Source organism: Lynx canadensis, chromosome C1 (assembly GCF_007474595.2).
Source record: "Lynx canadensis isolate LIC74 chromosome C1, mLynCan4.pri.v2, whole genome shotgun sequence".
In the NCBI taxonomy this organism is placed as follows: Eukaryota; Metazoa; Chordata; class Mammalia; order Carnivora; family Felidae; genus Lynx; species Lynx canadensis.
Genome location: NC_044310.1, coordinates 92,407,016 through 92,424,554, shown reverse-complemented (window position 1 = coordinate 92,424,554; position 17,539 = coordinate 92,407,016). Strand labels below are relative to the sequence as shown.

The following is a 17,539-nucleotide window of genomic DNA, read 5'->3' as shown; positions in this document are numbered from 1 at the left end:
CTTTGTCCTCCAGCCTTCCCGCTTTCCGAGCAGAGCTGTTAACTTATGACCTCCCAGACGCTAAGTCGCGCTTGCTGTCGGAACACAGTCCGTCAGGCCCCTCCGCTTTTGCCAGCCAGACTCGGGGGCTCTGCTTGGCTGGCGAGCCGCCCCTCCGCCCCGGCTCCCTCCCGCCAGTCCGTGGAGCGCGCACCGCCTCGCCGCCCTTCCTACCCTCTTCCGTGGGCCTCTCGTCTGCACTTGGGTCTGGTGACTCTGTTCTGCTAATCCTCTGGCGGTTTTCTGGGTTATTTAGGCAGGTGTAGGTGGAATCTAAGTGATCAGCAGGACGCGCGGTGAGCCCAGCGTCCTCCTACACCGCCATCTTCCAACAAGTATTTATTTTCAAATAAATCTGTTATTCCTAACTCATAATGGAAGAAATTAAAACAATAAACTAGGGGTACCTGGCTGGCTTAATTGGAAGAGTATCTAACTCTTGATCTCAGGGTCATGAGTTCAAGCCTCATGTTAGGTATACAGATTACTAAAAAACAAAACAAAACAAAAAACAAAAACAAACACTTAAAAAAAGGACAGAACAAAACAGACTATACTTTTGCCTTTTAGTATGGCAAAAAATAAAGTTTAGAAGACCCAGCATCAGCGAGGCTGGGGATGATAGGTGCTCTCATACACTGAGGGTGGAAGTATAAATTGGTGCAACCTGGTGGAAAGAAGGCAACTTGGCACCAAATTCTACAAATGTCAAAGCACTTAAATTCTGAGCAGCAATTCCACTATTAGCAATGACTTTATAGGTAACTCCCACAATAGGCCATGGTATTATTACACATGGGATGGCCACCGAAGCACTGATGGGAAGAGCCCCCAAGTAGAGCTAATCTAAACACCCTACATGAGGAATCATAAATAACAACAGTCCTGCAATCAGTCAGTACTCTGCGGCCACTGAAAAAAATGTAGCCACTGGGCAGGTGGGGGGGGGGGGAGGGAAGACAGTGAAAAAAGGCAAACACGTAATAATACATGCAGCATGACTTCGTTTGTGTATGTTTTTCAAAGGGCATACATATTTTCTGGAAACACACACAGAAATATTCTGTGGACCTCTAAGAAATGGAGATGGGAGTCATCCAGGGAAGGAAGAATCTTTCCTTTTCGTTTACTTTCTGTATAATACGAAATTCTTATGTTTGTATCATAAGTTATGTGAAGATCTCTTAAAGTCAGAAATACGCAAACACGTTAGTCCTGGATTAATGAATTTGGGACAAAACTAAAGACAATTCATTACAACTATGTACCAGGTATTAACTACATTTCATGTAGAATGCCAGAACAAGATTCTGATTTGCTTCTTTAAGGCTGATTTAGAACCTCTTTAATGACAGAGCAGCACATCATTGGCTCTTTCCCTCTTTCCTGAGGCCTGTATTCACTCAAAATAGTCAACAAATGGTTTCCTAACCCCCAGAGCTTTGCTTAGTGGTAAAGAGAGTTGAATCCATTCCCACTTTGAAGATCTTTGCGGTGGCCAAGGCAGCTGCTATTTGTCTAGAGCTGGCTAGAGAATAGGCTATTTTTAACTTTGGAGCTTGGAAACTGGTTAAGAGTGCCTTAGAAGAGATAAAGCAGAGCCAGCCTGAAGATACCTCTGACTCTGTGGCTACAGGTACTTTAAGCTGTGGCATTACAAGGAAGATAGTGAACACTGGTAGTAGCACTGTAAGAGAAAAAAGGGAGTTTAAACTGTGTATACGCTCTTTCAAGAGGCTTTTAGATTCAGCACTTACCTAAATTTAATCACCACTTGATAACGTGTTTTATGTGCCAAGCATCACTATCCTGTCCTCAAGTTTAAAATTATACTTCTCTGGCTGGAAGGGTTCTTATATGATTCATTAGTTCTTAACCTTTTTTGAGTTCAACCCTCTTTGAGAATCTGATGAAAGCTATGGAGTCTCCCTCCCCCATACTCCACTCTTGCAGGGAAAAGGGATGTAAGAACGCACAATTTTGCACACAATTTTTAAAAGTTCAAAGACACCTGAAGCAAATCCATGCAATCCAAGTTAGAAAGGACCACCATAAGTGAATGTTCCTAAGCCCTCAATTAACCTTTATAGAAAGTTAACCCCTGTAATCATTAAAAATATGGCCCACCTCTACTTTATTAAACTATATTCTAAATGTTAATTTTATATTTCCTTAATGACTGAGGATCATTATGAACAATCACTGTGACATGCTTAATCCAAGAAACAGAAATAGGGCTATGTCCTTAAGAAGTCCTGGAAAAGTGCTAAGCTCTGATTTACAAAGGTAATTTTATATTTACTGATCATGTACCCTTGGCTGTCTCCTCCCTTGTTTGTGTAAATTCTGACAGATCTCTCTCTTAATTCTGATGCAGTAACAGACCAGAAAAACGAGCTTGTTAACTGTTTATTTCCAATGCTGAGTCAAGGGACTCACCATTGTTGAGGGCAGTGGTGTGGTAAAAAAACATCTGGCAGCTTCCACTGTCCAGAGGCCTCTTCATGTCTACTTCCAATGTGTAGCTGTGCTCTGGCTGCTTCAGGTTGCCAGGAGCAAGCAAGCAGGATGAGGGGGGAATGCTTTTATCTCTTTAATAAAAAATTCTAGGGGTGCCTGGGTGGCTCAGTCAGCTGAGTGACTCGATTTTGGCTCAGGTCACAATCCCAGGGTCATGGGATCAAGACCAGCGTCAGAGTGCGTGCTGAGTATGAAGCCTGCTTGGGATTCTCTTTCCTCCCCCTGCCTCTCTCCCCAGCTTGCATTCTCTAAAATTATAAAACTAAATGAAAATAAAATTCTAGAGGGCGCCTGGCTGGCTTAGTTGGGAGAGTATGCAACTCTTGATCTCAGGATTTTGAGTTTGAGCCCCAGGATGGGTGTAGAGAGATTATTCAAAAGTAAAATCCTAAAAAAAAAAAAAAAAAAAAAAATTCTAGCCATCCACTTTAACTATTAGATTATACAAATGAAAACTCATCTTTTTATCACTCCTTTCTACTGTAATCTTACTGATTTGAATCTTAATGATTTATGTAAAAAAAATTTTTTTTTTTTTAACATTTATCATTGAGAGACAGAGACAGAGAGAGCATGAGCATGGGAGAGGCAGAGAGAGGGGGAGACACATAATCCGAAGCAGGCTCCAGGTACTGAGCTGTCAGCACAGAGCCTGACGCGGGGCTCAAACTCATAAACTGCGAGATCATGACCTGAGTGGAAGTCAGACACTTTACCAACTGAGCCACCCAGGTGCCCCTGAATCTTAAAGATTTAAAACAGACCTAATTCATATTAAATATGAATATATTTAATGCCCAAATTGTTGTTGTTTTGGTAGCAGAAATTTTATTGTGGGATGAAGACTTTTTTGCTCCTTTGATTTTAAAAGAAATCTGCCTGCAACCTGACAGAATTCACAGAAAGTTACAAATACCTATAGGTGAAGTGAGTTATGGAGGCATCACATCTTACAAAAATAAACTGCTAGGATCTGGGCTTTTGGGCTCAAATCCAAGAATTTTTGTCTTTGCGAACAACTGATATTTTTCTTATTTTTTTGTGAATATGGTTGAACAATGTGAATCCACTATACTTTATAAGCCAAGCACACATCAACAGGAATTAATGTGGGCTTCAGAGATACTGAATAAATGGTTTCATTTACTTGTAACAGTGAAATGTCTTCTTCAGGGTCTTGGTATCAGAATCTGTAATTGCTAATTCTGAAGGGGGAATTAGCTTATACTAAGAATTTATGTGAGATGAACACTTACATCTTCAAATTCAGTAAGAGATTTAGGAAACAAAGGATCACTCCAATTCTAAGACTAAAATACATGTAAAATGGAGGCCTCAAAGGATCTCACATCATTGTGATAGGACAAAATCATCACTGAGGTGTTAAGTGACTCAATGAATGGGCCAGTGTTTGCTGTCATCACACTCTTGGTTCCATTTGTTACAGGGCATTGGATTAGTCTAAATCTCTGTTCCACACAAGTACTAACCTTGGACTGATAGTAACCAAGGCTTACAAGGACCACAAATAAAATGCAGACACCCAAAACCAGCCCTTTCACTGACAAAGTACTGTTCCCACGCTTGATATTCAAAGAGAGCTGTTTATTAATGTCAAGCCTTTCCTCTCCACATAAACATCGAGGTTAAATTACATAACCTTTATGTGCCCTAGTTTCCTCAGCTTTAAAATGGAGATGATAATAATAGTCCCTATCTTCATAGGATTAAATGAGAAGATTAAATGAGGTAATATAAGCACTTCGAAACACTGCTTGGCACATATAATGCTCTAAGTAAGCACTTGCATATTGTTACTTAGTAAAACAGCAAGTTATGAAATTAATATATCAAAACAATAGCTTTCCTATATAAAAAATGTTTGAAAATAACATAAAAGATCCAATTCACATGGAATCACAAAAGAAAGATATTATGGAAATATACAGTACCTATATGAGGAAAATAAAGGTTCTGAAGGTTATAAAGACTTCGGTAAATAAAAAGACATTATATATTCCTAAATTTCAAATTTCAATATTATAGGGGTATCACTTTTTCCTAAATTAACCTACAAATTTACTGCAATCCTAATAAAAATACCAAAATAACTTGTGGTATTAACAAAATGATACTAAAATTCATTTAGAAAAATGTAATAGCCAGAAAATTTCTGAAAAGTAAGTGATTTAGGTAGAGATTATATCTATCACACATTAAAATACAGCATGAATTAAAATAGGGAAAAACACAAACTAATGGTCAATAAAACAGAATTCAGAAACAGACCAAAATGCAAATAAAGTCTATGATAAAGGTAGTATTTCAGACTAGTTGGGGAAGGAGAAATTGCCCAATAAAATCTGTACAATATCTGGGTATTTAAGAAGAAAGCTGGATCTCTATTAAATAATATATCAGTCAGGGTTCACTGTAGGAACAGAAACTCTGCTAGGTATTTCAAAGAATGGGACTGAATATAGGTCCTTAAAAATCAAGAGAAAAAGCTGCAGGGGCAGAAAGTGGGGGCCAACATGTTTTAATTTAAATTTTTTTTTTTCAACGTTTTATTTATTTTTGGGACAGAGAGAGACAGAGCATGAACGGGGGAGGGGCAGAGAGAGAGGGAGACACAGAATCGGAACCAGGCTCCAGGCTCTGAGCCATCAGCCCAGAGCCTGACGCGGGGCTCGAACTCACGGACCGCGAGATCGTGACCTGGCTGAAGTCGGACGCTTAACCGACTGCGCCACCCAGGCGCCCCTAATTTTTTTTTTTTAATTTTTATTTTGAGAGAGAGAGAGAGAGAGAGAATTTCAAGCAGGTTCTGAGCTGTCAGCACAGAGCCCAACTTCACAAACTGTGAGATCATGACCTGAGCTGAAATCAGGGGTCGGACACTTAACTGACTGAGCCACTCAGATGCCCCAGCCAACATGCTTTTAGACTCAAGGTTATATCACCTTCTGTGATCCAGAGAATATAAATTCAGTGCTGCTACTGCCACCAGCATTGCCTCATGCCCATGCAGCAGGTGACAGACACTAAAACATGGAGTCTGGTTGCTACAAACTTCAGGTGGCAGGAGCTTGCTTATCCACTAGCACAGCCGTGGTAGATGGTCTCTACCTTCCAAATCTTGACCAAATGCAAATCTCTGGCAGAACCCAACCTGTTCAGAACTAACCCTACTTACCTTGGAGTCTACAAAACTTCATTTTTGGCCTTTCATCCCCTTTGGTATGAGATGGGGAGGCATGGGACATAATGTCAAGTGCTAAGAGACCGTACCTAGCATATATTCTCACACTAAAGTCAATTCCAGATGGATGAATTATCTGTAAAAATAAAATGAACTTATTGAAATGTTCCAGAAGAAAGAGTGAATGACTTTATAATATTGAGCGTAAGAAGTATTTCTAAGTACAACATATAATACCAAAGCCATAAAGGAAAAGTGATGGATTTACTACATAACGGTCATACCTATCAGCACAGTTGACCCTTGAACAACATAGATTTTTTTAGATAAATACAGTACAGTATTGTAAGTTATTTTCTCATGATTTTCATTCATTCATTTGTTCATTCATTCATTCATTCATTCAGAGAAAGGGAGGGGAGGGGCAGAGAAAGAGGGAGAGAGAATAGAATGCCAAGCAGGCTCTGTGTGCTGTCAGCACAGAGCCCAATGCAGGGCTTGAACCCTAAGCCAAAATCAAGAGTTGGACACTTAACCAACTTGAGTCACTCAGGCTTCCTGTTTCTCATGATTTTCTTAACATTTTTTCTCTCATTTACTTTATTGTAAGAATACAGTATATAATACATATAACACAAAATGTGTGTTGACTGTTTACGTTATTGCTAAGGCTTCTGGTCAACAGTATGCTATTAGTAGTTAAGTTTTTGAGGAGTAAATGCAGATTTTCAATTGTGTGGTTGGGGAGGGTGGGGGTCAGTGTCCATAAACCCATGTTGTTCAAGGGTCAGCTAGATTTTATTTATTTATTTATTTTTATTTTTTTTAACGTTTTATTTATTTATGAGACAGAGAGAGACAGAGCATGAACGGGGGAGGGTCAGAGAGAGGGAGACACAGAATCTGAAATAGGCTCCAGGCTCTGAGCTGTCAGCACAGAGCCTGAAGCGGGGCTTGAACTCACGAACCGCGAGATCATGACCTGAGCCGAAGTCGGCTGCCTAACCGACTGAGCCACCCAGGTGCCCCAGGGTCAGCTAGATTTTAAACGCACTTTGACCAGCTATGCCATTGCTAGAAATTTATATTATAAAAATTTGAGTGTTTGTGAAGGTTATGTACCCAAATAATGCAGCATTATATATAAGCAAAACTCTGAAGATGAGTAATATATAAAATTATGGTCCCTAATGTGACAACACTAGGAGGACAGGTTAAAAGAGATATTTGAAATGAAGACATTCCTTTTGTGTAATACCTGTGCAAACACATCCTTATATTATCCAACCTATACAAATATTACATTGTTTTTATAGAATATCAACCCGGGCTATCTTGATGGGAAGATTATGGTGCATTCTTTTTTTTTTTTTGTAACTCTCTGATTTAGAATTTTTAAGTTCCCAACTTCCCACTCCTCCCCTGCCCCCAAAAAGATAATTTTTGTAACTATACATTTATTTTCTCTTAGAATATTCACAATTAATTTTGGCTTTCTAATTTAAACATACATGACTCTGAAATTACATAAAATTGTGTTCTTTAGAAGTATCTGGGAAGACAGTATACACTGTGAAATTATTTCTATTAAGGACAATACTATTTTACACATAAAAGAAATTATGAATTTCAAATGGAAAAAAACCTGCACTTATAGAAAATCATTCTATCATACACACACTTAAAGTTTTTACTTTTACTACCTTTTCACTTAAAATAATTCTTTCCCAAAAAACTATATTTCAGTATAAGACAGATAAGCATCTGGTAAGTAATTAATATGTACATAGGTAGTTGTGAAAAATTACCCACAATTCTAATATATTCAGTTCCAAAGGTGAAAAATTTCCTTTTAGAAAGCATTTTAACATTTCTTCTCATCATCTACAAAGCAACAACACTATTTAAATTATTAAACATGGCAAATCCAAAGATATGTAATCATAAAGTCCCTTAAGAAGTATGTTTGAAAAATCATTATTCCATAAAATATTTACAGTGTTAAATTACATGGTAGCAACCTTGTCTTGATCTATTTTAGTTGAACGTATTAATAAGAATCTCCAAAAAAAAAAAAAAAATCCCTATTCATCCTTAATTAAGGAGACTTTATCCTTGGGTTTATTCAGCATCTTTATATCATCCAAAAGCTTTCTGGGTGTTAAAATATGCGTAGAACCTGGTAGGAGAAAAGATAAATTTTCAGAGGCCAGCACTTAAATAGATTCTTCTTGGTTAATTATATTGCCCTGTCCCTCAAATTTGCAAAGTGCCATAGCTTGGAGCAATTTAGCAAAATTTCTATAGGACACGTTCCCGAAATCTGCCTATACCACAATATTTCACGTCCTTCCTCTTCATTGAACAGTAGGCTTAATAATTCACTCCTAGGGCTCTGTCTTCTTTGTGCTATATACTGATATGCTGAACAGCAAAACTGGAAGTTATTCTATCCCTGTGGCAGAACACGATAGTCACTGTTCAACCACAGGATCATTAAGTAGTGCTCTAGATTTAGACCTGGTGTACAAATGTTGCATTCCATAGACGAGGAGAGGTTATATATCAGTGGCTTTGATAAAATTCTTAAAACTAAATTCCACACAAGACTTGCCAATGTCACATCCACAAAAACATTCAAAATATTTCTGTAATAAAAATGTATTTATGTCTCAAAATTTATTTCATAAGAGCAGAACATAATATTTTAAAAGATACTTAATATTTAAATCATATAGTATCTTGAAGCTTATTCCTTCAAAATCAGAGTATTTAAAAATCAAATTATCAAAAAGGTCAACCAGGAAAAACTAGTACATCACATAAAACACACTATGATTAATACCTTTTTGCACTGAACAATTAGTCTTACATATAAAATACAACATAAAGTTTTACATATATATTCTTGCATTTAGAGTTTGTTTAAAATAAAATTGAAAAGTGGAAAAAAAAGACTTACCAATAATAACTTCACAGGATTTATGTGCCTGAGAAACTTCATAAGCACAACGCATTTCAGAGTATGTAATTCCTCCAATTACAAAAACAATCAGTTTTGAGCCATTTTTCCTGTCCTCTAAATAATTAGCTCTGGGCTTCTGGCGAGCACTAAAAAATAAACACAAACATGTTAAAAACATTTCCAAAACCATAGTGCTTGTAGATTTCTTAAAAAGGCTAATTAAAGCAAACTCAAATTTGGCACCAACTACACTGATTTTATGGAAATGACTTAACTATGGTATGACCGGAGGATCAAGAATTAGATAGGACAGCCCCACTTCAAGTTTAATTTTGATCAGGGGTGCCTGGCTGGCTCAGTTGGAAGATGGTGCAACTCTTGGAATTCTCTCTCCCTCTCTCTACCCCTCCCCTGCTCACTCTCTCTCTCAAAATAAATAAACTTAAAAAAAAAAAGTGGGGGGATGCCTGGATGGCTCAGTCGGTTAAGCACCTGACTTCAGCTCAGGTCATGATCTTGCAGTTTGTGCATTCAAGCCCTGCAATGGGCTGTGCTGACAGCTCAGAGCTTGGAGCCTGCTTCAGATTCTGTGTCTCCATCTCTCTCTGCCCCTCCCCTGCTTGTTCTCTCTCTCTCTCTGTCTCTTTCAAAAATAGATAAAAAAAAAAAAAAAACATTAATTTTTTTTTTTTTTAAAAAGAGTGGTCTCTGAGGGCTCTCATAAAAAATAAAATATAAAATAAAAAATAAAATAAAACTCTATATACCTGAAAAGTCTATGACTTTCTGGCGTCTTTAAAACCCTCTTGCTTCAGTGCCACTTTCCCCATTTTTTTTAACTTCACAAAGTCACAGACTTCTCAGGTATATTATTTCTTCATATGAAATAAATGAGAGTGTCAGCTGTATTTATAGGTATAGGGAGGGAGGCACAGGTATGGATTTGCAGTTGATGTGGTACTGGGACATTCTATGCTGGAACTCACTGAAGTATGATGGCAGGAGATATTGAAGATATATCTGTACTTTTGTGTTACCTGCAGCATTATTCACAATAGTGACGATACAGAAAACACTTAAATGTCTGCTGGTAGAGAAATGGATAAAGAAAATGTAGTGTATATATCCAGTGGAATATTATTCAGCCTTAAAACGAAAAAAAAAAAAGGGAATTCTGCTAATGGCAACACGGATGAACCTGCAGGGCATTACGCTAAGTGAAATTACATTGGACTCAAAGACAAACACTGCATGATCTCACTTCTCTGTGGAGTATGAAACAAATTCACAGAAGCAGAGAATAGATTACTGGCTGCCAGGAGTTGGGGGCGGGAAAGGGAAATGAGGTAGTGTTGATCAAAGGACACAAAGTTTCAGTTATGCAAGATGAATTAATTCTGGAGACCTAATGTACTGCCTAGTGACTACAGTTAACAAAAATTATATTGTATATTGAAATTTGCTAAAAGGTTAGATCTTAAGTTATTAAATTAAGCCTTCTCACCCCCCCACCCCCCCACACGCATGCGAAAGAAAATGATAACTTTGTAAAGGTAATAGATACATTAATTAGCTTGTGGTGATCATTTACAATGTACATGTATCAAAATACCAAACTGTAGATCTTGAATATATACAGTGTTTCTAAGTCAATTACACCTCAATAAAGTTGTTTTAAAAAAAAAAAGATAAAAGGAGTTAGACCTGGGTTACAACTCTGATTCTGTTGCTTTCTAATTCAGTTGCACTTTTCAGCAAGTTACGGAACTTCTTTCTAAACTTCAAGGGTTGTTTCTGGATTAAATGAAAAAATGTACAGGATACACAAAGTATGCAATCTGGTACCAAGGAAACAATAAATAATAGCTATTATTTATATGACACTTCCTCCCCCAGATTGCTCTAGATCTGCACTGTCCAATACAGGAGACACTAGCTCCATGAGGCTATTAAAATTTTTTTAAAGTTTATTTATTTATTTTGAGAGAGGGAGAGAGAGGGAGAAAGAGAGTGAACGAGCGTGAGTGGGACAGGGGCAAAGAGAGAGAATACCAAGCAGGCTCTGCACTATCAGCACAGAGCCTGATTCAGGGCTCGAACCCATGAACCATGAGATCATGACCTGAGCCAAAACCAAGAGTCAGACGCTCAACCGACTGAACCACCCAGGTGCCCCAAAGCTACTTAAATGTAACTAAAATTAAATAAAATTAAAAATTCAGTCATACTAGCCACATATCATGTGCTCAACAGCCATATGTGGCTAGTGACTATCATACTATAGAGGACAGATATATGACATTTCCATTACTGCAAGAAAGTTCTACTGGATAGCACTGCTATTCATAGGAATCATGTTCCCACACTTCACTAGTAAAAATTTTGAGCTTTTACTTCAAAAGTAAATATTTCAAAATAAAATTTTTGTACATCTAGGGGCGCCTGGGTGGCTCAGTTGGTTAAGTGTCCGACTTCGGTTCAGGTCATGATCTCATGGTTTGTGGGTTTGAGGCCCTGCATCAGGCTCTGTGCTGACCGCTCAGAGCCTGGAGCCTGCTTCTAATTCTGTGTCTCCCACTCTGTCTGGCTCTCCCCGACTCATGCTCTGTCTCTCTCTCAGAAATAAATAAACATTAAAAAAAATTTTTTTTAATTATATGTGTATTGGTGCATATTAATAAAGCTTTAATTTCTCCCTCTTTTGTAAAAATAAATACCCTCAAATCATCTTGTCACCCACTTTGGAGACCATGTTCTAGAGGACCTCTAAGATCCTGCAATGTAGGATCCCATAGTAAACTTTTATTTTTATTTTTATTTATTTATTTTTTTTCAACGTTTTTTATTTATTTTTGGGACAGAGAGAGACAGAGCATGAACAGGGGAGGGGCAGGGAGAGAGGGAGACACAGAATTGGAAACAGGCTCCAGGCTCCGAGCCATCAGCCCAGAGCCTGACGCGGGGCTCGAACTCACGGACCGCGAGATCGTGACCTGGCTGAAGTCGGATGCTTAACCGACTGCGCCACCCAGGCGCCCCATAGTAAACTTTTAATAATGTTCTTGTCTACATCATTTCCATCTGACATCTTAAGGAATGACGAAGGCGTCAACAACAGAAAAAAAAAGTAAGAATCAGTAACTGGTTTTGAAAGATGAAACAGGAATTAAGATACACTCATGATTCCCATATAAGATACATCAAGGAGATACTAAAAGTGCAATTTTGGTTTAAAAACTGTTTCCAAAGTAAGAGAATTAGAGTAAGGAAGGAAAAAAAAAAAAAAAAAAAAAAAGGAAGAAAAATGGGATCATGCTGCTCAAAACAATTATGTGGTTCTAACAATTTTTAAACTTCTGAATAGCAGTTTTGAGGGATTATATTTAATTTGTTTCACATATATGTATAAGATGCTGTGCTAGTGTTTTACATTCTGATAGATTAAACAAATAGTAATTAAAATCCCTAGATCCTAAAAATCTCACTCTAGAAAGCATCTAGAAGCTTTGGTTAAAATAAGAGTGAAACTCTTTTTAAAAGCACAGCTGAAAGTAAACAAGTAAGAGAAATCTCCCAAAGGCCAGCAGTAAAAAGGAAGCTAAAAACTAGGCTGGTAAACTGAGTTGAGGCTTGGTCTGCCTTGTAGAATGTTAGCTTAATCTTGGCAAACAAAGATGTTTACCAGTTTAATGAACAAAGGAGACAAAGCCTTAGGTATTGTGCAAAGTAGGGTCTGGGAGTTAACACCCTGCATTACATAAGATCATGACATTCATTTGTTCTACAGTATGGTATGTTTTCATACTGCTTACCTAGACTCATTTAAAACAGGTCACGGTTAAAGAAAAACTGTCTTTTAAGTCACTATTCTTCCAGAAGAATTCTCAAAATAAGAGTACTTCTCAATGTAAGAGTACTTTCAATTATTAGTCTATAATATCATACTTCTATAGCTTTTACCTTACAGCCCCTGAGCCATTCCATACTGCTGGACACTGGGAACAATATGGCCATTCTTTTGAATCTAATCTATTATCGATGGCATCCTAGGGAAGAAAAAAATTAACACCATCAAAAAAATGTAAATTCCAGGATTTTTTTCTTAATATTTATTTTTGAGAGACACAGAGACAGAACACGAGCCAGGGAGGGACACAGAGAGAGGGAGACACAGAATCCAAAGCAGGCTCCAGGCTCTGAGCTATCAGCACAGAGCCCAACACGTGGCTTGAACCCATGAACCATGAGATCATGACCTGGGCCGAAGTGGGACACTCAACCGACTAAGCCACCCAGGTGCCCCCTCCAGGATTTTTTATTTGTATGTTTTACATAAAACTCAAAATTTGTGTTAACAATTAAGGAACCTCAAGATATATAAATATTTAATAAAATAAGGTTAACCCTCTCTCTGAAACTTACAAACCTTACTTGCTTCAAAAATTAATGCAATCCTTTATTTACTTATTAAATTAATATTTACTGAATGTCTAAGTTTCATTTGGAGGGTCTACTGGTGTAAGGATTACAGAGACTTTATCAAAACCTTTATCTCTAGAGCACTACAGGTTTCTAAATACCATCCTAGTCCTGACATACCTCTTAGGCTACTGGAGAGTCCAGGTTTTGCCCTTCATTGCAATGGCTCTAAAATAAAATGTGCGCTCCTGACCTAGGGGTAATCAAGACAATCCAAGGGGATGAGAGAAGTTTTCCTTTATGTTTAAAAAAATTTTTTTAAGGGTTACATTTTATAATATACTTATATGTATGGGTATACTATATACATACATTATGCTTTATCAGTACAGTAATGCACAGTTCACTAATAGTTCATATGCTATAACTCATGTTCATAATTTTTATGGTTAAGTGTACATGATTAAAACAGTTTGGAGACCACTGCTTTACAGCATGGTAGTATAATAGGTATCAGTAGGTGGGCACAAGGAATGAACACAAGGTACTGAGTAGTCCAAGAATATTTCATTAAGATTGTAACAAGCCTAACTTGCATGTAAGTAAGTAAAGTAACTAAATAAATAAATACATAAATAAAAAGATTGTAAGAAGCAAAGAAACCAAGTTTCAGGAGAAATCTTGAAGGCCTTAGAATGTCACTGAGCCAAAAATAGACTATTTTTTAATTAACATGCAAATCCTTGTTACAGGGTTCAGGATAGTCAATTCTCATTTTAAAAGTACTAGCCAAGGGCCACCTGGGTGGCTCAGTCAGTTAAGTGTCCGACTCTTGATTTTGGCTCAGGTCATGAACTCAAGGTTCAAGAAATCAAGCCCTTTGTCAGGCTCTCTGCTGGCAGCGCCGAGCCTGCTTGGGATTCTCTTTCTCTGTCCCTCCCCTGCTCACGCTCTCTTGCTCTCAAACATTAAGAAATATATTTTTTTAAAGTATTAGCCAAGAAAGACTACTTAATTCTACATCCTTGTTATGGATAGGGAAAAAAATTGTATGCTATATAACAAAGTCTAAATTCTTTAAACTTTTCATCTATGTTAAACATGTATGAATGACATAAAATTAGCCAAGCAAAACAGGAAAATCATAGTAATAAATTATAAACATTTAGTTCCCAAAGCAAAATAGAAATTGGGGTTTAAGTCAAAGGAAAATTGGAATAAATAGAACTATATGATTATAACTGAAGAATCAATGCCATGATTTTATTGTTCATAATATAATTTTTATTAGTTCATTTTCTAATTTCCTATAAATGAATATTAATTTCTAAAAGGAAACAGTATTAAAGGCATAAACCATCTGTTGGATATAACAGCAAACTACAATTTACAATTTACAGTTTAATATCACAAATACATTTCCAAGAATACTAGAGTGTAACTTTTTTTTAATGTTTATTTTTGAAAGAAAGAGAGTGTGAGCATGAGAGGGGCAGAGAGAGAGGGAGACATGGAATCCGAAGCAGGCTCCAGGCTCTGAGCTGTCAGCACAGAGCCCGACGCGGCGCTTGAACTCATGAGCAGTGAGATCATGACCTGAGCTGAAGTCGGATGCTTAACTGACTGAGCCAGCTAGGTACCCCTGGAGTCTAACACTTTCTAACAGTGGTAACATACAAATGTTATTTTGTTGAACTTTCATTCAAATAAATTATTTATATTTATGCTACATAGAGTTATTAAAACAATAGTTTTTTTCATAAGGCAGTATGTGTACTTATTTTTATCTTGAGGCCATTAGTGTGTAAGTTTGTTTGATATCTTCACAGAAAGAATCTTCAAGTTTCCTTTCTTCCCCTGACCCCAGATACAGCCTTCTTTTGTGAACTCTCCCAGTAGTGCAGAAAATTCCTGACCCATAGATATGCTCAGACTGACAAATTTACAAAGAGTAAAGAATACTCTACAGAAAGGTGCTTAGCGTATAAGTAAAATTTAATGAATTATACCTCCAAAATATCTTTGATAAAAGGTGTCCATCGGGAGAGTTGAAAAGTTTCTTCTGTAGACCTATCCTTTCTTAATGGTTTGCCTTGTTGAGACTAATACAAATAGAGGAAAAAATTAAAAACCAGTAATTTTATTTAGTAATATTCACTTATTACATTTTCTTAAAAACATACATAATTTACAGCAAATACTATGTGTATTTGACTTAGAACTAAGAGTGGAAATGCTTACTCAAAAAAAAATCTGAATAGGAGTGGTCACAAAATTTCACAGTATTTTGTGCTCTAATGATAAAATTTGTAATAGTATCAGAAATTATATTTACTCAAAAGTGCTATAAAACTTGATGGTAAAGACTGGGAGTCTAAACAGAATTCTTTCAAAATTTGCTATAAATGAATCATACAGAAAAGTATAAGAGCAAATTACAACAGAAAACAAAAGATACAAATTCACTAGAAAATGTACTTGTACAAATTACTCATATACAGAAAATAAAATTAAAAATTTTCTACTTACCAAATCTATCGAGTGAAATTAAGACTATCCACATGGATTTCCCATATGAGGAAACATATTTAATGTAAACACACACATGCATGTATATGAATATATACCAAATGTAAGATTTCTTACTGGGGGGACAATGGGAACACCAAGGTAACTCCAGTTACGGATCATGTCACTCTCATTTTCTATCTTTACGTTCTGGATCAACCTGTCCAAATTTTCTTCTGTAGTTCCTTAGATAAAAATATATGAGTGAACAGTCACATAATTGCTACACAATCATCTCTAGGTTTCAGGTAGTACACATTAATAAAGCTTTTTAAATAAAAAACAAATGTTTAATTACATACCCCCTTTGGTGTTCTCCCAATTTCCTATTTTTCTTTATGTTTATCTTAACCAACTTCAGCTACTATCTTTGAATTTTCTAAGACTTTCTTATGATGAATAGTGAAGTACTTAATTATAAAGTGATTTTAGAGCTGAGTATTTCAATATATTCGTGAAATAAAGTCTCAATTACCGTTAATACTGAAGATGTAAAGTAGAATCGCTCTTATTTTATCATAATTATCATGATTTTTGTTGAGTAGAACTGGAAGAAGTACTCGCATAGAATCTTTCACTTTCTGTCCTTCTGCATCAGTTCCAAGTGCCAGGTCCTTAATGAAAATTAAATACAGTCAGCGGCCTATAATCCAAATTCATTTTTTTAATTAAAAACATCTTAAACCCAAGGGTGCCTGGCTGGCTCAGTCAGTAGAGTGTGAGACACTTGATCTCGAGGTTGTAAGTTCAAGTCCCATGTTGGATGTAAAGATTACTTAAAAATAAAATCTTTTTAAAAATACCTTAAATTATGCCAAATTTTAATGTAACACTGATGATACTTCACAAAAAAGCAGGCATCACTTGTAAACTATTGACTGTCTAAAATATAAAAAGTCAAAAAATAATTCAAAGAAAATCATTAATCTAAACCTATGCTAATATGGTAGCCTTGAGCCACATGTGGTCAATGAGCATTTGAAATGTGACTAGACTAAATTAAGATGTGCTTACAAGTGAAAACACCAGATTCTGAAGCCTCAGTTTTTAAAAAGGAATGTAAAATATTTCACTAATAATTTTATATTGATTACATGTTGAAATAACATTTTGAATTTATTATGTTAGGTCAAGTATATTACTAAAATTAACTATACGTGTTTCTTTTTACGTTTTAACATGATTACAGCTGACCCTTGAACAACACAGGTTTGAAGTGTGTGGGTCCACTTATACATGGATTTTTCCTTTTCCTTTTTTTTTTTTTTAAGTTTATTTATATTTAGAGAGAGAGACAGAGAGAGTGAGCAAGCATGAGTGGGGGAAGAACAGAGAGGGAGGGAGAGAGAGAATTCCAAGCAGGTTCTGTGCTGACAAAGCACAGAGCCTGACACAGTTTGTGGGTTTGAACCCACAAACCCTAAGATCATGACCTGAGCCAAAATCAAGAGTTAGATGCTTAACTGACTGAGCCACTCAGGCACCCTGGATTTTTTCAATAAATATAGCACAGGACATTATTTTTATTTTTTTTTTTTTAGTTTTTATTTAAATTCCAGTTATTTAACATACAGTGTAGTATTAGTTTCAGGTGTAGAATTATGTGATTCATCATCACTTAAATACAATACCCAGTGTTCATCATAACAAGTGCCCTCCTTAATATCCATGACCCATCTAGCCCATCCACCCACTCCCCTCCCCTCCCCTCCAGTTAACTATCAGTTTGTTCTCTAAGTTTCTTGGTTTGCCTCTCTCTATTTCCCTTCCCCATCAATGTTCATTTGCTTTGTTTCTTAAATTCCACATATGAATGAAATCATATG

General features: G+C 36.6%; 1 protein-coding gene across 3 annotated transcripts in view; it reads right to left on the bottom strand.

Annotated features, from left to right (window-relative positions):
- Positions 1–7,121: 7,121 nt before the first annotated feature.
- Positions 7,122–17,539, bottom strand: part of STXBP3 (syntaxin binding protein 3) — a 55,276-nt gene continuing 44,858 nt past the window's right edge. The window contains exons 14-19 of one of the 3 annotated variants that reach the window (XM_030327814.2): positions 16,189–16,327; positions 15,792–15,898; positions 15,155–15,247; positions 12,687–12,772; positions 8,724–8,872; positions 7,122–7,940 (exon numbers count right to left, since the gene is read on the bottom strand). In XM_030327814.2, the coding sequence (XP_030183674.1) occupies positions 7,846–7,940; positions 8,724–8,872; positions 12,687–12,772; positions 15,155–15,247; positions 15,792–15,898; positions 16,189–16,327 (669 nt within the window). In that variant the 3' untranslated portion in view covers positions 7,122–7,845. Of the gene's footprint in view, positions 7,941–8,723; positions 8,873–12,686; positions 12,773–13,304; positions 13,399–15,154; positions 15,248–15,791; positions 15,899–16,188; positions 16,328–17,539 lie in introns of those variants that run through there. The other 2 variants (XM_030327816.2, XM_030327815.2) reach the window with 2 other exon arrangements.